Source organism: Lissotriton vulgaris, chromosome 1_1, assembly GCF_964263255.1.
Source record: "Lissotriton vulgaris chromosome 1_1, aLisVul1.2, whole genome shotgun sequence".
Classification (NCBI taxonomy): Eukaryota; Metazoa; Chordata; class Amphibia; order Caudata; family Salamandridae; genus Lissotriton; species Lissotriton vulgaris.
This window is the reverse complement of record NC_141685.1, coordinates 206,785,961-206,809,111: the sequence shown is the minus strand read 5'-3', so window position 1 is coordinate 206,809,111 and position 23,151 is coordinate 206,785,961. Positions and strand designations below refer to the sequence as shown.

General features: G+C 48.5%; 1 protein-coding gene across 1 annotated transcript in view; it reads left to right on the top strand.

Moving 5' to 3' along the window:
- The window catches only part of LOC147740889 (uncharacterized), an 88,231-nt gene that overhangs the window by 17,506 nt on the left and 47,574 nt on the right, over positions 1-23,151 (top strand). The window contains exons 4-7 of the mRNA XM_086925039.1: positions 2,240-2,400; positions 5,407-7,202; positions 11,673-11,734; positions 18,778-18,932. Coding sequence (XP_086781165.1) covers positions 2,240-2,400; positions 5,407-7,202; positions 11,673-11,734; positions 18,778-18,932 — 2,174 coding nt within the window. The remainder of the gene's footprint in view (positions 1-2,239; positions 2,401-5,406; positions 7,203-11,672; positions 11,735-18,777; positions 18,933-23,151) is intronic.

Genomic DNA, 23,151 nt, shown 5'->3' with positions numbered 1-23,151 from the left:
TCGAGTCCCAAAGGTCTTTTAATGCAAGGGATATTATAGCTGCTTGGAGGTAGACCGTTGCGGGGGATCCCTTGTTTGTCTCCAGCTCTTTCCAAAGGTGGGCATTAAGGGAGTCTGTTACAGCGTTCTTTACATACAAGTGAGTTTTTGGTGCACAGTCCATCTCAAACTGAATTACTTTAAAGTGCTCTCAGCTATCACTATCAAGTAAATTAGACACATGAAGTAAATTGATTTGACTAAGTTCAAACAATTTAGCCATATAGGAAATCTGGAATTATAAAGCCAGACTTCACGGTTACACACAGCACACTTAAACAGCTGACTAGATTAATGTATGTTTCTCCATTCCCTTTAAAACCAGAATACGGTGTTTTTGTACAGCTTTGTAAGATGAATAGTAAACTGTGTTAAATAAATTCAGACCACGGACTAATCTGAAACAATATCATAATGAAGGTAAGGGAAGGCAGGACACCATATGCTAATATCACTGACTTTCTAGACATTATATAGCCATTCTTGAGGTGAGTGGTATACTGAAAGCTTGAGCCATGCTTGAGCCTGAAGCCTGTCTCCGGCTCAGCTCGAGGTCCTGTTGGGACCATGATCCCCTATCAAGCCGAGCTTTCATGTGGCTTCTGCCTACATCCGCCCCTCTACCCAGGGTGTGGTGTTAGGGACAGGGCTGCTGACTTTGGAACTGGGGAACCAGGTTCATGTCTCGGCAACGGTTCAACATCCTGTGATTCTGGACAAACCACTTAATCTCCACATGCCTAAAAACAATTAATGTGACCGCGTGTAATGTAAGTGGTGCTCATGTAAAGTGCTCCAATACCTTGGGGTCAAGTTTGCACTATATAAAAACTGCAGAGAAATGCACAAAGAAGTCGAAACAAAATCCTGAACATAAGGAAAGTCAAATCCATAATTCCTAATTGATTCGTGCAAAGTTATATTAGAAAACCGGGATAAATTGCAGCTTCGCTGTTTAAATTGTGTGATCTTAGGCAAATGTTTTACTTCACCAAAACTCTTTTTTCTTCATGAATGCATATGAAAGCACTTTGAAATATGTGAGAGTCGAATACCAGTAGTCCAAAAACCTATGGTATTTGATTTAATAGACTTTAATGTGACTTATTAAGGTCAATGCTTCAAATACACTTCTCTTGAATTATATCATATTTTACATGATTTTTGTTATTTAATTTACATAGCAACCATACCAGGGCTTGACTCGTGCACTGCACGGTCTCTAAGATTTTAGCCAGACCCTTGGCTAGCTCTCCTTGTTAATTTGTTAGCTGGCCCACCTGGAAGCTATGCCATGCAGCTGTTGAAGTGCATTAAAAGAGTATAGATACTGCCAGAGGGACGGGGTCAGTAGGCGCAGAGGCGGAATCAAAGGTGTGGCTGATAAAATAACGCTCTGAAAAATAATCAAAAGTTAAACTCATCTGTGGGAATGGCACTGTTTTATGTTTTGAAGCCGGGATTGGTCAATGTATATGTATTACAGATGTATGTGTGTGCAAACAGAGGCCCACAGAACGGAATCCTGTTTGATGAAGCACGGAAAAGCACTTGTGTATTATTAGAGCTCGGAGGTCCCTGAAAGCACTGGGAATCTTGAAGTCATTATTTTAAGCGTGCATCATACACAGTATAATAATACATTTAGGTTAAAGATAAACAGTGCTAGTAAAGTATATATTTCAATATATGCAGAGTATTGGTAGTGCAAACATTTAGTATAACTGTCCATTAAAAGCATGCACTCCAGCGCTGAACTTGGAACACGCTTACAGTGCCTCGCAAAAAGAAAGTATCTAGTCAACATGAAGCTGATTCCATCAATTAACCCTCCCAATCAGCCTTTACATCTAGCAAATAACCAATTGCACACATTTACATTTCTTTGGTAAGCAGGCACACTGACAAGAAAGCGTATTCTTGTTAGCCGCCTGCCCTCGGCACAAGAGGCCCCCCTGCACGCGGCTCAATCAAGCAGGAATCTAAATTGTGTGAATTAACTTTTGTTCTTGAGCTGAGAGGCTAAAATTATGGTCAAATGCCGTCTGTTAAAGCATTCATCATGGACACCGGACTTCAGGGATAATTTACGGACAGTCCCTGAAAATGAGGGATGGTTGGTCACCCTAGGGGTGTGCGTGGAGGTGGGGGCTGGTGTGATCCACTGAAACATTGACTCTTTCTGTATGCTTTTCCACAGCAAGGGGTCGGTGGAAACAGAGCTGGAACTGGAGGTTGACCCCTCCATCTCTCCCGCGCCCACCGCTGGGGAACTTGCCAAGGATCTCGGAGACGAAGTCGCAAAGAACAATAACATGCTGGCGGGCCTCCCTCTGGATCCAAGCACTATAACTGTTGATGGTGAGTGCAGAAACCCCTGGCCAGGGGTAGTACACGCTATACAAACACAATTACAACCCAACACAAACTCCCCGTCAGGGGTAGTACACGCTATACAAACACAATTACAACCCAACACAAACTCCCCGTCACGGTAGTAAGCGCTATACAAACACAATTACAATACACCTCGTCAGGGCTAGAAAGCGCTATACAAACACAATCACAATACAACACAAACAGCTCATTGGGGATAGTAAGCACTATGTAAATGTAATTACAGTACAACAACACACCTCATCAGGGTAATAAGCCCTATATAAATTCAATTATGATATTATCCAAACTCCTCCTCATCAGAGGTAGCAAGTGCTATAAAACTGCAATTAGCAAACAACACAAAACTCCTTGTCAAGGGTTCTAAGCACTATATCAATTGGATAAGGGTTTGACAATAAAACATTCAATGGTTTGTGCAATCTGCACATGTTAGACAATGCAGTTTCCTTTAAGATCAGGGTAGCAGTAACTGCACACTGGCGGCCGTTGTCTGAAGGATCTGCTGCTCGTTCTGCCCCTGTTCAATGCAGGGCACATCACACATTATCCGGAGGACCTGCTGTTCAATGCAGGGCACATCACTCTTTGTCTGGCGGACCTGGGGCAGGTTCTGCACCTGTTCAATGCAGGGCACATCACCCTTTGCCCGGAGGACCTGCAGCAGGTGCTGCATCTGTTCAATGCAGGGCACATCACTCTTTGTCTGGCGGACCTGCTGCAGGTTCTGCCCCTGTTCAATGCAGGGCACATCACACATTGTCTTGAGGATCTACTGTTCAATGCAGGGTACATCACCCTTTGCCCGCAGGACCTGCAGCAGGTGCTGCATCTGTTAAATGCAGGGCACATCACTCTTTGTCTGGCGGACCTGCGGCAGGTTCTGCACCTGTTCAATGCAGGGCACACCACCCTTTATCTGGAGGATCAGCAGCAGGTGTTGCACCTGTTCAATGCAGGGCACATCAAAGCTGTTTCAGGAGCTCCGTCTAAATTGCACCTCTGGGCAGAGGATGGGATCAGGAGCATGTGCTTAAGTTATGATACTTTCTTGATAGAAGGAATTTTTCCTGCCACATACATTTTCCAATGGTCCTCATAATTCAGGGCATGGGATTTCATTAAAAAAACGGTTGTGGGAGTTGTAAACTTGCTTAAGTTGAATTGAGCCAAGCAGCAGACCTCAACCAATGATTTGGGAAAGGAAGGCCCAGGATGTGGTCTAACAGCTAGAGTGGCCAACCTCAAAGCTGGGAATTTGGGTTCAAGTTTCGGGAGGAACACTCAACATTCTGTGAATCTCAGGGGCATATTTACAAACCCCTATTGCCACATGAACGTTAATTTTAGTGACGTTACTATGGCGATATGTGCTTCACCTTCACAAGGCAGAGTTGTGGCTTATTCGGCCTTGTAAATAAGGGCCCCTTTTTAACGCTATACTTAGAGTGAAAGCGGTGGGCAATGGGTGTTACGATGGGCGTTCCACCGCAACACCCATTGATTTTGGCGCTGCCCCATAGTTACAAAGGCGGCGTAAATATCGGGCAGCGCCAAAATGAAGACCAGGGAAAACCTGGTCTTAAACAGGCGCAACCAGGAAATATGTTTAATTTCTCCTGGTTTTGGTTGTTTCCATGTGTGCTGCGTTGCGCAGCGTACATAGAAACAGCAAAAAGCCTTTGATTGTGTGCAGGAAGGTCTCCCTTCCTGACCATGAGCAATCGATTAAAAAAAATTACGTTTTGCAACTTCTATGTGTGCTGCATTGAGAATTGCATTGTGCTAGTGTTCAGAAATATGTACCAGTGTTGAGCCCCCGCAAACACCAGCATAAATGAAGCACTGAGTGCAATCATGGGTGGAGAGCCCTGATTGTCTGCATTCTACTGTGAACAAGCTCTGTATGTGTGACAGTAAAACAAAGGCTACACTCTGTTGTGAACAAAATAGGATTGTGTTTTAAAGAGGGCTATTTCACACTGAAGGTCCAGGGAGGGTTGACTCTGCCCTGAACATGCTCTGATTGTGAGACAGTAAAGGTTAACTCACAATGCAGGCCACCTAGGTGCATCCCTCTGTGTGCAAGCTCTGGCTGTGTGACTGTAATAGTGAGCCAACAGTGCAATGCCATCTAGGTTGCACTCTGCCATGAGCAACCTCTGGTTGTGTGACAGTAAAAGTACATTCACACTTCAGGCCTCCTGGATTACACTTCGCTGTGACCAATTTCTAATTGTGTGACAATAGAGGTTAACCCACTCTACAAAGGAAGGGACCTGTACTACTGTGACAACGGTATACTTTATTGTTCAATTAATTCATTAGAATCATTACAATATACAATCATTTAAAAAGCTATTAGAAGGAGAAGAGTAAAACTATAGAGTTTGCACTCTGCAGTGACAAACCTCTGATCGGGTGACAAGAAGTTTAACTCACACTATAGGCTGAGGGACGTGCACTCTGCAGTGACAAAGCTCTGCTTGTGTGACAGTAACGGTGACCTCACAATACAACACTACAGAGGCTGCACTCTGCTGTGATCAACTTCTAATTGTGTGAAAAGGAAGCTTAACTTACACTGCTGGCCCCCTGGACTGCACTCTGCTGTGAAGTAGGACAAGAGAGTAAAAGTGAGCTTACAGTGCAGTGACATTTAGGCTACTTCCGGCCTTCAACAAGTTCTGATTGAGCTGCAGAGTCGTTTAATTCTCACACCAGCCCATGGGGGTATTTACACTCACAAAGGCTCGAAGACAAACTTCCTTTCTGCTTGTATGATATTTCTGTCATGCTATCGCTTATGCCAAAAAATGTAAGGGGATTAAAAATAATCAGAATACATATTTGTGTTTATTAGTCAATTAGTTCACACATAAAGCACACTCTCCAAAATTGACTGTTTGCGGCCAATTTTTACAGGCATGAATCTTAATTATTATTCCCATCTAAATCATCCCACTACAGGTGTACCGTTTATTGTCCCTACAACTGCCCCAACAACTACAACAGCCTCAACAACAGTAGTCACAACATCTGGAGCCACGGGCGGTACTACAGCAGCAACAACCTCAGGAACAACTAGTGGAACCACAGCAGCTTCAACCACTGAAACAACAGCTGGAACAACAACCACAGCGATGGGAACTACTGGAGAGAGCATGTCTACATCCAGTGCAGCAACAGGGACTAGTGGGAGCTCGACGCCATCACAGGCACCCACCACAGCCACCTCAGGACCCACATCTGCCTCCAGTGCAACAACGGGAGCTGGCGGGAGCTCTACGCCATCACAGGCACCCACCACAGCCACCTCAGGACCCACATCTGCCTCCAGTGCAAAAACGGGAGCTGGCGGGAGCTCTACGCCATCACAGGCACCCACCACAGCCACCTCAGGACCCACATCTGCCTCCAGTGCAACAACGGGAGCTGGCGGGAGCTCTACGCCATCACAGGCACCCACCACAGCCACCTCAGGACCCACATCTGCCTCCAGTGCAACAACAGGAGCTGGCGGGAGCTCTTCGCCATCACAGGCACCCACCACAGCCACCTCAGGACCCACATCTGCCTCCAGTGCAACAACGGGAGCTGGCGGGAGCTCTACGCCTTCACAGGCACCCACCACAGCCACCTCAGGACCCACATCTGCCTCCAGTGCAACAACGGGAGCTGGCGGGAGCTCTACGCCATCACAGGCACCCACCACAGCCACCTCAGGACCCACATCTGCCTCCAGTGCAACAACGGGAGCTGGCGGGAGCTCTACGCCATCACAGGCACCCACTACAGCCACCTCAAGACCCACATCTGCCTCCAGTGCAACAACGGGATCTGGCGGGAGCTCTACGCCATCACAGGCACCCACCACAGCCACCTCAGGACCCACATCTTCCTCCAGTGCAACAACGGGAGCTGGCGGGAGCTCTTCGCCATCACAGACACCCACCACAGCCACCTCAGGACCCACATCTGCCTCCAGTGCAACAACGGGAGCTGGCGGGAGCTCTACGCCTTCACAGGCACCCACCACAGCCACCTCAGGACCCACATCTGCCTCCAGTGCAACAACGGGAGGTGGCGGGAGCTCTACGCCATCACAGGCACCCACCACAGCCACCTCAGGACCCACATCTGCCTCCAGTGCAACAGTGGGAGCTGGCGGGAGCTCTACGCCATCACAGGCACCCACCACAGCCACCTCAGGACCCACATCTGCCTCCAGTGCAACAGTGGGTGCTGGTGGGAGCTCTACGCCATCACAGGCACCCACCACAGCCACCTCAGGACCCACATCTGCCTCCAGTGCAACAACGGGAGCTGGCGGGAGCTCTACGCCATCACAGGCACCCACCACAGCCACCTCAGGACCCACATCTGCATCCAGTGCAACAACGGGAGCTGGCGGGAGCTCTACACCATCACAACCCCCCTCCACAGTAACCTCACGATCCACATCTGCATCCAGTGCAACAACAGGGGTCAGTGGGAGCTCTACAGCATCACAGGCACCCACCACAGCCACCTCAGTTCCCACATCAGGTTCCAGTGGAACAACAGGGGCTGGTGGAAGGTCAACGGTGTCACAAGCACCCACAACAGCCACAGTGCCTGCTTCCAAGACAACAGCACCCCCTTCGTGCATTGATGTTGTAGCCCACCCACTGCAGTTCGATGTTCATAACCTACAATATACATCAGAAATGAGCGATGCGACCTCTCCAGATTTCCAAAGCATCAGAAAAATAACAGAACCCCAGGTAGGCTCCTCTCTTTATCACTTGTTTTACTGTCATCTCCCTCTCACTACTCGAATGCAACTCTACTCTTTCCCTCTGACTGATTTGTTCTTTTCACCTTACCTTTCTCCCACTGCTCTACCTTTTTCCTACCTTTTGCCGCATGGAAGTGCACGCATTCCTTTTCCCCACTCCCTTTACTTTTTCTCTCTACATTCCAAATGTCTCCATACTCTCTCCTGTCAGTCTATCATGCTCTCTCTTCTACCCTCTTAATCCTCCTTATATTCTTTACATCTTTTCCTTCACTATTTTATTCTGTACCACATTTCCTCCAGCTTCTCTCACTTTCCCCATTTGTTATCACCCCAATTCCGTCTCACAATCTCCCCATATTTTCTGTTTCCTAATTCTCTGTCTCACCTGTCACTCTCCCAGTGTCTCCCATATTCTCTCCATCTCTCACCTTGTTTCCCAATCACCTCACTTCTTGCTCCCCCTCACTGTCCCAAACCCACCTGGTTTTTCTGTCCTTTTACTGTTCCAATCCCCCATACTCTCTCAATCTCATATCCCATTCCCTGTCCGTCACTTTACACCAACAATCTCTCCTTGAATGTGCATGTCTACCGCCTGATCTATTTATCTTTCTACTCACTTTCCCTCTCTCCCCAACCCCACCTCTACCCTCTCTGTATTCCCTCTGTGCATTGATTGGCTCACCTTTCTATTGGTGAATTCTATCTTCCAATCTTTTTTCATCTTCTCATCCTTGTCCGGTCACAAGAACCCTCTCAATATTAGTCCCAGACACCAGTAGTCACAAGAGAGGGTACGTGAAACCCATGACAGTCTCTGCAGTCAATGAGTGATCTCCCAGGTGTTTCTCTGCTGTCATGAGGAGTAGAGACATGGAGCCCTTTTGCCCTGCCCCCATCCAATGGATATCAGCAAGGAATATCCGTCTCTACCATCCCTCTCTTTCCCCCCAGTTCTCAAGCAAATGCAATTCCATGGTCTAAGCTGGTCACAGAGAAGTGACCCTAGGGCATCAGTGGAAGTGTGGAGGCAGCCGCCTTTGCGGAAATGAAGGTAAAAGTGGGCACTGAGGAGCCTGCAATGGGATAGTACAGAAAAAAAATAATGTGAATGGCCAAACCAAGTTTAAGGGGCCGATTACGATGTTGTTCGGAAAGCCTCTGACCGCTTGTCAGAAGCTTTTTGAGCGTGATCGGAGGCTTTTCGACCAACTCGGCCAGTTCCTGGTCTGACAACGATGGGAGTCCAACCAAATAGTATCTGGAAGCATCCAGATGCACTATACCCCGTGGGTTGGACTCTCCCGATCTGATTCGGTTGGAAAACATTCCCAAATCCATTTGGTCTGGAAGATTTCCAAACCGCATCATAATCGGGCCCTTTGGTGTTTATAATAGAGTTTGTTAATTATTGTTATGTATTTTAGTATATATTTTAATGTATATGATGTTAATAATTTGTATAATTATTGTTTATGTTGTTTAATATATTTATTCAATTTTTAGTAGGTAATACATTTAAATTAATTACTTTTTGTGATTTGTAGTACCATAGCAGGTTGTGGGATTATAGGGGTAAAGGGAGGGAAGTAATTTAATTATAAGACATTCATTAATATTTTGTAGTGAATATTTTTTGTTTAATTAATAATTAAGTTATTTGTGCTATTCATTTTTATTTAATGCAAATGTTATGTGCTGATTTTGGGGTTAATAGGGGTACAGGGTAGGGGGTAATTTATGTTTAATAATTATTAATGAGTTGTTAATTATTATTAAGTAATTTATTGATCATTGATTATGTAAATTGTCTAATAATTGTATTGTAGGTGCTAGTTGTGGGGTTTATAGGGGTCAAGGGTTGGAAGTACATTTATTTAAATTAATTAGAAATTATTTGTTAAATAGTATTAATTATTTAATTGACAATTAATTATTTTTTTGTGCAATACATTTTTTTAAAGTTCAATTTTAGGTGCCAGTTGTGGGGTTTATAGAGGTAAAAGGAAGGAAGTTAAATATATAACGTAATAAATAGTTCATTTTTAGTTCATAACATTTATTTAACTGATAATTAATTATGTTAATTTAGCAATTATTATTTTCTTTTTAGATTTTAGATGTGGGTTGTGGGCTTTGTAAGGGTGTAGGATGGGTTGTAAAAAATTTTTTAGTAAGTAATAATATATTTTTAATTGATATTATTTATTACATTGATAATTACGTTAATTGCATAATTAATTTTCCATTAAACATTTGGTTGTGTGTTTTGTGGGGATATATTGTGGGAAGTAAATACATTACAATTAATTAATAATTAATATTTAATTACTGATAATTAGATAGTTGATAAGTATTTATATTAAGAGTGTAAATAATTTGCTTTTTAAAGTTAGTTTTTAGGTGCAGGTTGCAAGTTTTGTGGGGTATGGAGTGGGAAGTAACGAAATTAAAAATATTTAATATTTATTTTATTAATAAATAAATTGTAAATACAAATATGTATGTGTATGAAAATGATTTGTGTTATTAATTTATAATAATATTTGTCATTGTTTGTGATATGTATTTAATATGTATTTTATAATTTTTAATATTACATATATTTAAATGTATTTTCTACACATTTATATTTTTCTTTATTTACTTTTTTTTTTAACCCCTCCCATGCTGGTGACGAACCCCAGTCATCCCGCTCCGCAGTGCTCGTGTGCGGATGATGGCTGGGGTTCGTCACGGCCCCGCCCTGTTCTTTTGTTTACCGCACAGCGGAAAAATCGCGGCTGCATCGAAGGGGTTAAATTATGTTATTGTTTAGAAGATAATGTATTTGTTTTGATGTTGCACTGACTGGAGTGGGAATACTAAATATTTACCAGTCCGCAATCCAACACTTTGCCTATTGTTTGACTGACTGGAGTGGGAAAATTAAATTGTATTCCTCTGCATTCTCTTTGGAGTGGGAATAGTAAATTTTACCCCGCCGCAATCCAACACTTTCCCTCCTGTTGCAGTGATTGTAGTGGGAATAGAAGAAGCCAGAACCAGGAGGCCAGAGAAAGAAAAAGAATGGGACAGGCCAACCCAAACCAACAGGCAAAAATTAAAGAGAGGGATGGCTGGAGCCCATCTCCATCAGACTAGAAGAGACAAACAAAGCAACCAACCTGCACAACAAAGCTGTGCACAGCAAAAAGGCATAGAAGGGACAACTAGAGAATGAAAATGCCTCACATTGACAGACACAGGAGGACCAAAGGAAGGCAAAACAACCCCAGACCTCAAAAGGAAAAGAGGAAACCACCTCATCTGGAAATAAACTTGAAGAAACGTAGGGGAGGACAACAAAGTCTCAATTACTCCCACCCTTATGCAGAGGAAGCAGCTACAGAAACACAATCATGGCAGTAGGAAACTAGAAGGCATTCAACCCCAAAGATTCAAACTGAATATGCAGCAAACTGAACAGAATCCGACGCAAACCCAAGGAGGCACTGGGGAGAGAACAACCGGCTGCCGGAAAAAGCAAGGCTACAGCCTGCACAGCCCAAGACAGAGATTCCAGCCTGACTGCGGAAGTAAAGATCTGACTTGTAAATGAGATCTGTGAATACCAAAAGTCGTAAAGTTAGACTTTTGTCTCAGATTACCTTTGCGAATCGGGCCCAATATGCTTTACAAATACAGAATTAAAGATCAAAATACACAACATACACATATTCAAGGCAGGACCCATTGGCTTTGCCAATGCTTGTTTGATCCAAATGGACACATATTTCTAGTAGCTCTACTCATTCCTACTACCTCCTTTCTTTACGGCGTCTCCGTATTATCCTTTCATCGCTCCCCCATGCTGAGTCTCCCGATCTCTCCACCCCACCCAGCGCTTATCTCATGTCATCATGTTCAGCTGACCTCTATTCTACCTATGTATATTGTCCCTTCTTACTCAGTCCTTGATATCTCTCCTCTCACACCTCCCTATCTCTCTTCTCCCCTCCGTGCTTCTCCTATTTCCTCATGTTCAGCTTACCTCTATTGTCTCACTATATGTTCTCCCCTCTTACTCGGTCCTCAAGGTCTCTCCAGCGCACACTTCTTTCTCCCCATCACCCTCTCTCCCCACCTCTTCTCCCCTTGTCTTTACTTAATCTCTCTCCCGTTCACACTACTCCTCTTACATCCCTTTTCTCCTTTCACTCCACCTTTCTATTCCCTCTCCCTATCGCTCCATCCCCTCTCTCCCTTCTCACACTCCTCCTCTTGTAGCTCAATCGTTGCAGCAGTCTTCATCTCTCCCCTTCTCCATCCTTCACAGATTACTTCTCGCGTCCCTGTATGTCTCTCCCTCAAGCTCCTCCCCTGTCTCACCACTCTCCATCTCCTTGTTTCTCCTCTCTGTCCCATCTCAGTGAATGGACTGATGCTCACTCAATGTTTTTGTGACCAACAGGTGACAGAGATATATAGTAAAGCCGGGTCTTCCTGCGTCTCCTGTAAGCTGGTGGAACTTCGGTAAGAGGCAGAATTCTTATCTGTAGAAGAATGAAATGTGCTCTTGTGTTATCTTCTGTCTTTCTCACCTCTTACTGGTGGAAGTTGAGGTCTCTTCTTCACAGGCTCCATCTCCCTCTCCACACTCATGGAAGCTGCCCCTGGTGGAAGTTGGGGTCTCTTCTTCACAGGCTCCACCTTCCTCCCCACACTCATGGAAGCTGTCCCTGGTGGAAGTTGGGGTCTCTTCTTCACAAGCTCCCTCTCCACACTCATGGAAGCTGTCCCTGGTGGAAGTTGGGGTCTCTTCTTCACAGGCTCCATCTCCCTCTCCACACTCATGGAAGCTGCCCCTGGTTGAAGTTGGGGTCTCTTCTTCACAGGCTCCATCTCCTTCTCCACACTCATGGAATCTGCCCCTGGTGGAAGTTGGGGTCTCTTCTTCACAGGCTCCATCTCCCTCACAACACTCATGGAAGCTGCCCCTGGTGGAAGTTAGGGTCTCTTCTTCACAGGCTCCCTCTCCACACTCATGGAAGCTGTCCCTGGTGGAAGTTGGGGTCTCTTCTTCACAGGCTCCCTCTCCACATTCATGGAAGCTGTCCCTGGTGGAAGTTGGGGTCTCTCCTTCACAGGCTCCCTCTCCACACTCATGGAAGCTGCCCCTGGTGGAAGTTGGGGTCTCCTCTTCACAGGCTCCCTCTCCACACTCATGGAAGCTGTCCCTGGTGGAAGTTGGGGTCTCCTCTTCACAGGATCCATCTCCACACTCATGGAAGCTGTCCATGGTGGAAGTTGGGGTCTCTTCTTCACAGGCTCCATCTCCCTCTCCACACTCATGGAAGCTGTCCCTGGTGGAAGTTGGGGTCTCTTCTTCACAGGCTCCATCTCCCTCTCCACACTCATGGAAGCTGCCCCTGGTGGAAGTTGGGGTCTCTTCTTCACAGGCTCCATCTCCCTCTCCACACTCATGGAAGCTGTCCCTGGTGGAAGTTGGGGTCTCTTCTTCACAGGCTCCATCTCCCTCTCCACACTCATAGAAGCTGCCCCTGGTGGAAGTTGGGGTCTCTTCTTCACAGGCTCCATCTCCCTCTCCACACTCATGGAAGCTGTCCCTGGTGGAAGTTGGGGTCTCTTCTTCACAGGCTCCATCTCCCTCTCCACACTCATGGAAGCTGTCCCTGGTGGAAGTTGGGGTCTCTTCTTTACAGGCTCCCTCTCCACACTCATGGAAGTAGTCCCTGGTGGAAGTTGGGGTCTCTTCTTCACAGGCTCCATTTCCCTCTCCACACTCATGGAAGCTGCCCCCGGTGGAAGTTGGGGTCTCTTCTTCACAGGCTCCATCTCCCTCTCCACACTCATGGAAGCTGCCCCTGGTGGAAGTTAGGGTCTCTTCTTCACAGGCTCCATCTTCCTCTCCACACTCATGGAAGCTGTCCCTGGTGGAAGTTTGGGTCTCTTCTTCACAGGCTCCCTCTCCCTCTCCACACTCATGGAAGCTGTCCCTGGTGGAAGTTGGAGTCTCTTCTTCGCAGGCTCCCTCTCCACACTCATGGAAGCTGCCCCTGGTGGAAGTTGGGGTCTCTTCTTCACAGGCTCCATCTCCCTCTCCACACTCATGGAAGCTGTCCCTGGTGAAAGTTGGGGTCTCTTCTTCACAGGCTCCATCTCCCTCTCCACACTCATGGAAGCTGTCCCTGGTGGAAGTTGGGGTCTCTTCTTCACAGGCTCCATCTCCCTCTCCACACTCATGGAATCTGCCCCTGGTGGAAGTTGGGGTCTCTTCTTCACAGGCTCCATCTCCCTCTCCACACTCATGGAAGCTGTCCCTGGTGGAAGTTGGGGTCTCTTCTTCACAGACTCCCTCTCCACACTCATGGAAGCTGTCCCTGGTGGAAGTTGGGGTCTCTTCTTTACAGGCTCCCTCTCCACACTCATGGAAGCTGTCCCTGGTGGAAGTTGGGGTCTCTTCTTCACAGGCTCCCTCTCCACACTCATGGAAGCTGCCCCTGGTGGAAGTTGGGGTCTCTTCTTCACAGGCTCCCTCTCCACACTCATGGAAGCTGTCCCTGGTGGAAGTTGGGGTCTCTTCTTCACAGGCTCCGTCTCCCTCTCCACACTCATGGAAGCTGCCCCTGGTGGAAGTTGGGGTCTCTTCTTCACAGGCTCCATCTCCCTCTCCACACTCATGGAAGCTGCCCCTGGTGGAAGTTGGGGTCTCTTCTTCACAGGCTCCATCTCTTTCTCAACACTCATGGAAGCTGCCCCTGGTGGAAGTTGGGGTCTCTTCTTCACAGGCTCCCTCTCCACACTCATGGAAGCTGTCCCTGGTGGAAGTTGGGGTCTCTTCTTCACAGGCTCCCTCTCCACACTCATGGAAGCTGTCCCTGGTGGAAGTTGGGGTCTCTTCTTCACAGGCTCCCTCTCCACACTCATGGAAGCTGCCCCTGGTGGAAGTTGGGGTCTCTTCTTCACAGGCTCCCTCTCCACACTCATGGAAGCTGTCCCTGGTGGAAGTTGGGATCTCTTCTTCACAGGATCCATCTCCACACTGATGGAAGCTGTCCATGGTGGAAGTTGGGGTCTCTTCTTCACAGGCTCCATCTCCCTCTCCACACTCATGGAAGCTGTCCCTGGTGGAAGTTGGGGTCTCTTCTTCACAGGCTCCATCTCCCTCTCCACACTCATGGAAGATGCCCCTGGTGGAAGTTGGGGTCTCTTCTTCACAGGCTCCATCTCCCTCTCCACACTCATGGAAGCTGTCCCTGGTGGAAGTTGGGGTCTCTTCTTCACAGGCTCCATCTCCCTCTCCACACTCATGGAAGCTGCCCCTGGTGGAAGTTGGGAGTCTCTTCTTCTCAGGCTCCATCTCCCTCTCCACACTCATGGAAGCTGTCCCTGGTGGAAGTTGGGGTCTCTTCTTCACAGGCTCCATCTCCCTCTCCACACTCATGGAAGCTGTCCCTGGTGGAAGTTGGGGTCTCTTCTTCACAGGCTCCCTCTCCACACTCATGGAAGTAGTCCCTGGTGGAAGTTGGGGTCTCTTCTTCACAGGTTCCATCTCCCTCTCCACACTCATGGAAGCTGCCCCTGGTGGAAGTCTGGTGGAAGTTAGGGTCTCTTCTTCACAGGCTCCATCTTCCTCTCCACACTCATGGAAGCTGTCCCTGGTGGAAGTTGGGGACTCTTCTTCACAGGCTCCCTCTCCACACTCATGGAAGCTGTCCCTGGTGGAAGTTGGGGTATCTTCTTCACAGGCTCCCTCTCCACACTCATGGAAGCTGCCCCTGGTGGAAGTTGGGGTCTCTTCTTCACAGGCTCCATCTCCCTCTCCACACTCATGGAAGCTGTCCCTGGTGGAAGTTGGGGTCTCTTCTTCACAGGCTCCATCTCCCTCTCCACACTCATGGAAGCTGCCCCTGGGGGAAGTTGGGGTCTCTTCTTCACAGGCTCCCTCTCCACACTCATGGAAGCTGCCCCTGGTGGAAGTTGGGGTCTCTTCTTCACAGGCTCCATCTCCCCCTCCACACTCATGGAAGCTGTCCCTGGTAGAAGTTGGGGTCTCTTCTTCACAGGCTCCATCTCCCTCTCCACACTCATGGAAGCTGTCCCTGGTGGAAGTTGGGGTCTCTTCTTCACAGGCTCCATCTCCCTCTCCACACTCATGGAAGCTGTCCCTGGTGGAAGTTGGGGTCTCTTCTTCACAGGCTCCCTCTCCACACTCATGGAAGTAGTCCCTGGTGGAAGTTGGGGTCTCTTCTTCACAGGTTCCATCTCCCTCTCCACACTCATGGAAGCTGCCCCTGGTGGAAGTCTGGTGGAAGTTAGGGTCTCTTCTTCACAGGCTCCATCTTCCTCTCCACACTCATGGAAGCTGTCCCTGGTGGAAGTTGGGGACTCTTCTTCACAGGCTCCCTCTCCACACTCATGGAAGCTGTCCCTGGTGGAAGTTGGGGTATCTTCTTCACAGGCTCCCTCTCCACACTCATGGAAGCTGCCCCTGGTGGAAGTTGGGGTCTCTTCTTCACAGGCTCCATCTCCCTCTCCACACTCATGGAAGCTGTCCCTGGTGGAAGTTGGGGTCTCTTCTTCACAGGCTCCATCTCCCTCTCCACACTCATGGAAGCTGCCCCTGGGGGAAGTTGGGGTCTCTTCTTCACAGGCTCCCTCTCCACACTCATGGAAGCTGCCCCTGGTGGAAGTTGGGGTCTCTTCTTCACAGGCTCCATCTCCCCCTCCACACTCATGGAAGCTGTCCCTGGTAGAAGTTGGGGTCTCTTCTTCACAGGCTCCATCTCCCTCTCCACACTCATGGAAGCTGTCCCTGGTGGAAGTTGGGGTCTCTTCTTCACAGGCTCCCTCTCCACACTCATGGAAGCTGCCCCTGGTGGAAGTTGGGGTCACTTCTTCACAGGCTCCATCTCCCTCTCCACACTCATGGAAGCTGCCCCTGGTGGAAGTTGGGAGTCTCTTCTTCTCAGGCTCCATCTCCCTCTCCACACTCATGGAAGCTGTCCCTGGTGGAAGTTGGGGTCTCTTCTTCACAGGCTCCATCTCCCTCTCCACACTTATGGAAGCTGTCCCTGGTGGAAGTTGGGGTCTCTTCTTCACATGCTCCCTCTCCACACTCATGGAAGTAGTCCCTGGTGGAAGTTGGGGTCTCTTCTTCACAGGCTCCATCTCCCTCTCCACACTCATGGAAGCTGCCCCTGGTGGAAGTTGGGGTCTCTTCTTCACAGGCTCCATCTCCCTCTCCACACTCATGGAAGCTGCCCCTGGTGGAAGTTAGGGTCTCTTCTTCACAGGCTCCATCTTCCTCTCCACACTCATGGAAGCTGTCCCTGGTGGAAGTTGGGGACTCTTCTTCACAGGCTCCCTCTCCACACTCATGGAAGCTGTCCCTGGTGGAAGTTGGGGTCTCTTCTTCACAGGCTCCTCTCCACACTCATGGAAGCTGCCCCTGGTGGAAGTTGGGGTCTCTTCTTCACAGGCTCCCTCTCCACACTCATGGAAGCTGCCCCTGGTGGAAGTTGGGGTCTCTTCTTCACAGGCTCCATCTCCCTCTCCACACTCATGGAAGCTGCCCCTGGTGGAAGTTGGGGTCTCTTCTTCACAGGCTCCATCTCCCTCTCCACACTCATGGAAGCTGTCCCTGGTGGAAGTTGGGGTCTCTTCTTCACAGGCTCCATCTCCCTCTCCACACTCATGGAAGCTGTCCCTGGTGGAAGTTGGGGTCTCTTCTTCACAGGCTCCATCTCCCTCTCCACACTCATGGAAGCTGCCCCTGGGGGAAGTTGGGGTCTCTTCTTCACAGGCTCCCTCTCCACACTCATGGAAGCTGCCCCTGGTGGAAGTTGGGGTCTCTTCTTCACAGGCTCCATCTCCCCCTCCACACTCATGGAAGCTGTCCCTGGTAGAAGTTGGGGTCTCTTCTTCACAGGCTCCATCTCCCTCTCCACACTCATGGAAGCTGTCCCTGGTGGAAGTTGGGGTCTCTTCTTCACAGGCTCCCTCTCCACACTCATGGAAGCTGCCCCTGGTGGAAGTTGGGGTCTCTTCTTCACAGGCTCCATCTCCCTCTTCACACTCATGGAAGCTGTCCCTGGTGGAAGTTTGGGTCTCTTCTTCACAGGCTGCCTCTCCACAATCATGGAAGCTGCCCCTGGTGGAAGTTGGGGTCTCTTCTTCACAGGCTCCATCTCCCTCTCCACACTCATGGAAGCTGCCCCTGGTGGAAGTTGAGGTCTCTTCTTCACAGGCTCCATCTTCCTCTCCACACTCATGGAAGCTGTCCCTGGTGGAAGTTGGGGTCTCTTCTTCACAGGCTCCCTCTCCACACTCATGGAAGCTGTCCCTGGTGGAAGTTGGGGTCTCTTCTTCACAGGCTCCCTCTCCACATTCATGGAAGCTGTCCCTGGTGGAAGTTGGGGTCTCTTCTTCACAGGCTCCATCTCCCTCTCCACACTCATGGAAGCTGTCCCTGGTGGAAGTTGGGGTCTCTTCTTGACAGGCTCCATCTCCCTTTCCACATTCTTGGAAGCTGGCCCTGGTGGAAGTTGATATCTCTTCTCCGCAAGCTCTATTCGTCTCACCACACTCATGAATGCTTGGCCCCCATCTACTATCTTCCTCTGTTCCTTTAGTGAAAGCCGGGGTCTCATCCCTACAGGCTGACCGCCCGCTTCTCAGTGCACTGAAGGAAGGTGAGGTCTTCTCACTACAGGCTGCTTTGGCTCTTAATGGTGGAAAGTGATGTTTCTTCTTTACAGGCTCCTTCCTCTCCACTCACGATGGAAACTGCAGCCTCATGGTTACAGGCTGCTTTCTTCTCTGCTCACTGATGGAAGTTGGGTTCTCCTCTTTACATGCTCTTTACTTTCTTCTCAGTAATGGGAACTGATGTTTCTTCTTTACAGGCCCCCATATGTGGAATCTGATGTTTCTTCTTTACAGGCTTCCATTCTCTCTCCTCATTGGTGGAAGTTGATGTCTGTTCTTTACAGGCTCATATCCTCTCTCCTCATTGGTGGAAGCTGATGTTTCTTCTTTACAGGTTCCCACATGTGGAATCTGATGGTTCTTCTTTACAGGTTCTCATCCTCTCTCCTCATTGGTGGAAGTGCATGTCTGTTCTTTACAGGCTCATATCCTCTCTCCTCATTGGTGGAAGCTGATGTTTCTTCTTTACAGGTTCCCACATGTGGAATCTGATGTTTCTTCTTTACAGGTTCTCATCCTCTCTCCTCATTGGTGGAAGTGCATGTCTGTTCTTTACAGGCTCCTATCCTCTCTCCTCATTGGTGGAAGATGATGTTTCTTCTTTACAGGCTCCCACCCTCTCGCTTCACCGGGGGAAGCCAGTGTCTCTTTTTTACAGACTCCATCCTGTCTCCATATTGGTGGCACCCAATTTATTTTCATTCCTGGCTTTTTTCCTGTCTCCCCTCTGGTGGAAGCTTTGGTCTCGTCCCTACAGCCTCTCTTCTCACATCCTCACATTTCACAATAGTTCTTCCTGGCGCTCGACACGACTTGTTTCACTTGTGCACTTTTTCTTCTCACAGGCCCGGCGGCTCCGTGATCTTCTTCCTGTTGGTCTTCATGGACCCCAGCTTGTCCGACGAAGACATCTTAAACGTTTTCGTGGCAGCCGTGTCTTCTCCGAACAGCCCCTTGAAGATACTGGGCCAATTTATACTGACTGACATCAGAGTGGGCGGTGAGTGACAGCGTTCGTTAGCCAATGACTGAAAAGACCAGTATAAGAATTGGCTTGGTAGTTTGGTCTTCCCTGTTCCCATGATGCACTGGGCCAGGGTCAGACTAATTTGCATATAGCCAAGTTCTGAGCTGGGATGGTGCAGTGAGCTAAAAAACGGTGAAGGATCAAGCCCTGATCTTTGGACTGGGTAATAGTGGTCTGCTTAATTCAGACACTCTGTTCATCACTACCCCCTTTTCTGTATCATTTTTGTCCACCATAAGCGTGGAAGGGTATACTCAGATGTGAGTCCCTTGCTCATTGCACCATCAGGATTCAAGCAAGCCGGGCCGAAGACGGCTGAAATGCCAGAAACCGGTCCCCGGTAGCTTGTTTCCTTCCCAGTATAAGAATTGGCTTGGTAGTTTAGTCTGCCCTGTTCCCATGATGCACTGGGCCAGGGTCAGACTAATTTGCATATAGCCAAGTTCTGAGCTGGGATGGTGCAGTGAGCTAAAAAACGGTGAAGGATCAAGCCCTGATCTTTGGACTGGGTAATAGTGGTCTGCTTAATTCAGACACTCTGTTCATCACCACCCCCTTTTCTGTATCATTTTTGTCCACCATAAGCGTGAAAGGGTATACTCAGATGTGAGTCCCTTGCTCATTGCACCATCAGGATTCAAGCAAGCCGGGCCGAAGACGGCTGAAATGCCAGAAACCGGTCCCCGGTAGCTTGTTTCCTTCCCAGTATAAGAATTGGCTTGGTAGTTTAGTCTGCCCTGTTCCCATGATGCACTGGGCCAGGGTCAGACTAATTTGCATATAGCCAAGTTCTGAGCTGGGATGGTGCAGTGAGCTAAAAAACGGTGAAGGATCAAGCCCTGATCTTTGGACTGGGTAAGAGTGGTCTGCTTAATTCAGACACTCTGTTTATCACCACCCCCTTTTCTGTATCATTTTTGTCCACCATAAGCGTGGAAGGGTATACTCAGATGTGAGTCCCTTGCTCATTGCACCATCAGGATTCAAGCAAGCCGGGCCGAAGACGGCTGAAATGCCAGAAACCGGTCCCTGGTAGCTTGTTTCCTTCCCAGTATAAGAATTGGCTTGGTAGTTTGGTCTGCCCTGTTCCCATGATGCACTGGGCCAGGGTCAGACTAATTTGCATATAGCCAAGTTCTGAGCTGGGATGGTGCAGTGAGCTAAAAACGGTGAAGGATCAAGCCCTGATCTTTGGACTGGGTAAGAGTGGTCTGCTTAATTCAGACACTCTGTTCATCACCACCCCCTTTTCTGTATCATTTTTGTCCACCATAAGCGTGGAAGGGTATACTCAGATGTGAGTCCCTTGCTCATTGCACCATCAGGATTCAAGCAAGCCGGGCCGAAGACGGCTGAAATGCCAGAAACCGGTCCCCGGTAGCTTGTTTCCTTCCCAGTATAAGAATTGGCTTGGTAGTTTAGTCTGCCCTGTTCCCATGATGCACTGGGCCAGGGTCAGACTAATTTGCATATAGCCAAGTTCTGAGCTGGGATGGTGCAGTGAGCTAAAAAACGGTGAAGGATCAAGCCCTGATCTTTGGACTGGGTAAGAGTGGTCTGCTTAATTCAGACACTCTGTTCATCACCACCCCCTTTTCTGTATCATTTTTGTCCACCATAAGCGTGGAAGGGTATACTCAGATGTGAGTCCCTTGCTCATTGCACCATCAGGATTCAAGCAAGCCGGGCCGAAGACGGCTGAAATGCCAGAAACCGGTCCCCGGTAGCTTGTTTCCTTCCCACTATAAGAATTGGCTTGGTAGTTTAGTCTGCCCTGTTCCCATGATGCACTGGGCCAGGGTCAGACTAATTTGCATATAGCCAAGTTCTGAGCTGGGATGGTGCAGTGAGCTAAAAAACGGTGAAGGATCAAGCCCTGATCTTTGGACTGGGTAAGAGTGGTCTGCTTAATTCAGACACTCTGTTTATCACCACCCCCTTTTCTGTATCATTTTTGTCCACCATAAGCGTGGAAGGGTATACTCAGATGTGAGTCCCTTGCTCATTGCACCATCAGGATTCAAGCAAGCCGGGCCGAAGACGGCTGAAATGCCAGAAACCGGTCCCTGGTAGCTTGTTTCCTTCCCAGTATAAGAATTGGCTTGGTAGTTTGGTCTGCCCTGTTCCCATGATGCACTGGGCCAGGGTCAGACTAATTTGCATATAGCCAAGTTCTGAGCTGGGATGGTGCAGTGAGCTAAAAACGGTGAAGGATCAAGCCCTGATCTTTGGACTGGCATAAGAGTGGTCTGCTTAATTCAGACACTCTGTTCATCACCACCCCCTTTTCTGTATCATTTTTGTCCACCATAAGCGTGGAAGGGTATACTCAGATGTGAGTCCCTTGCTCATTGCACCATCAGGATTCAAGCAAGCCGGGCCGAAGACGGCTGAAATGCCAGAAACCGGTCCCCGGTAGCTTGTTTCCTTCCCAGTATAAGAATTGGCTTGGTAGTTTAGTCTGCCCTGTTCCCATGATGCACTGGGCCAGGGTCAGACTAATTTGCATATAGCCAAGTTCTGAGCTGGGATGGTGCAGTGAGCTAAAAAACGGTGAAGGATCAAGCCCTGATCTTTGGACTGGGTAAGAGTGGTCTGCTTAATTCAGACACTCTGTTCATCACCACCCCCTTTTCTGTATCATTTTTGTCCACCATAAGCGTGGAAGGGTATACTCAGATGTGAGTCCCTTGCTCATTGCACCATCAGGATTCAAGCAAGCCGGGCCGAAGACGGCTGAAATGCCAGAAACCGGTCCCCGGTAGCTTGTTTCCTTCCCAGTATAAGAATTGGCTTGGTAGTTTAGTCTGCCCTGTTCCCATGATGCACTGGGCCAGGGTCAGACTAATTTGCATATAGCCAAGTTCTGAGCTGGGATGGTGCAGTGAGCTAAAAAACGGTGAAGGATCAAGCCCTGATCTTTGGACTGGGTAAGAGTGGTCTGCTTAATTCAGACACTCTGTTTATCACCACCCCCTTTTCTGTATCATTTTTGTCCACCATAAGCGTGGAAGGGTATACTCAGATGTGAGTCCCTTGCTCATTGCACCATCAGGATTCAAGCAAGCCGGGCCGAAGACGGCTGAAATGCCAGAAACCGGTCCCTGGTAGCTTGTTTCCTTCCCAGTATAAGAATTGGCTTGGTAGTTTGGTCTGCCCTGTTCCCATGATGCACTGGGCCAGGGTCAGACTAATTTGCATATAGCCAAGTTCTGAGCTGGGATGGTGCAGTGAGCTAAAAACGGTGAAGGATCAAGCCCTGATCTTTGGACTGGCATAAGAGTGGTCTGCTTAATTCAGACACTCTGTTCATCACCACCCCCTTTTCTGTATCATTTTTGTCCACCATAAGCGTGGAAGGGTATACTCAGATGTGAGTCCCTTGCTCATTGCACCATCAGGATTCAAGCAAGCCGGGCCGAAGACGGCTGAAATGCCAGAAACCGGTCCCCGGTAGCTTGTTTCCTTCCCAGTATAAGAATTGGCTTGGTAGTTTGGTCTGCCCTGTTCCCATGATGCACTGGGCCAGGGTCAGACTAATTTGCATATAGCCAAGTTCTGAGCTGGGATGGTGCAGTGAGCTAAAAAACGGTGAAGGATCAAGCCCTGATCTTTGGACTGGGTAAGAGTGGTCTGCTTAATACAGACACTCTGTTCATCACCACCCCCTTTTCTGTATCATTTTTGTCCACCATAAGCGTGGAAGGGTATACTCAGATGTGAGTCCCTTGCTCATTGCACCATCAGGATTCAAGCAAGCCGGGCCGAAGACGGCTGAAATGCCAGAAACCGGTCCCCGGTAGCTTGTTTCCTTCCCAGTATAAGAATTGGCTTGGTAGTTTGGTCTTCCCTGTTCCCATGATGCACTGGGCCAGGGTCAGACTAATTTGCATATAGCCAAGTTCTGAGCTGGGATGGTGCAGTGAGCTAAAAAACGGTGAAGGATCAAGCCCTGATCTTTGGACTGGGTAATAGTGGTCTGCTTAATTCAGACACTCTGTTCATCACCACCCCCTTTTCTGTATCATTTTTGTCCACCATAAGCGTGGAAGGGTATACTCAGATGTGAGTCCCTTGCTCATTGCACCATCAGGATTCAAGCAAGCCGGGCCGAAGACGGCTGAAATGCCAGAAACCGGTCCCCGGTAGCTTGTTTCCTTCCCAGTATAAGAATTGGCTTGGTAGTTTAGTC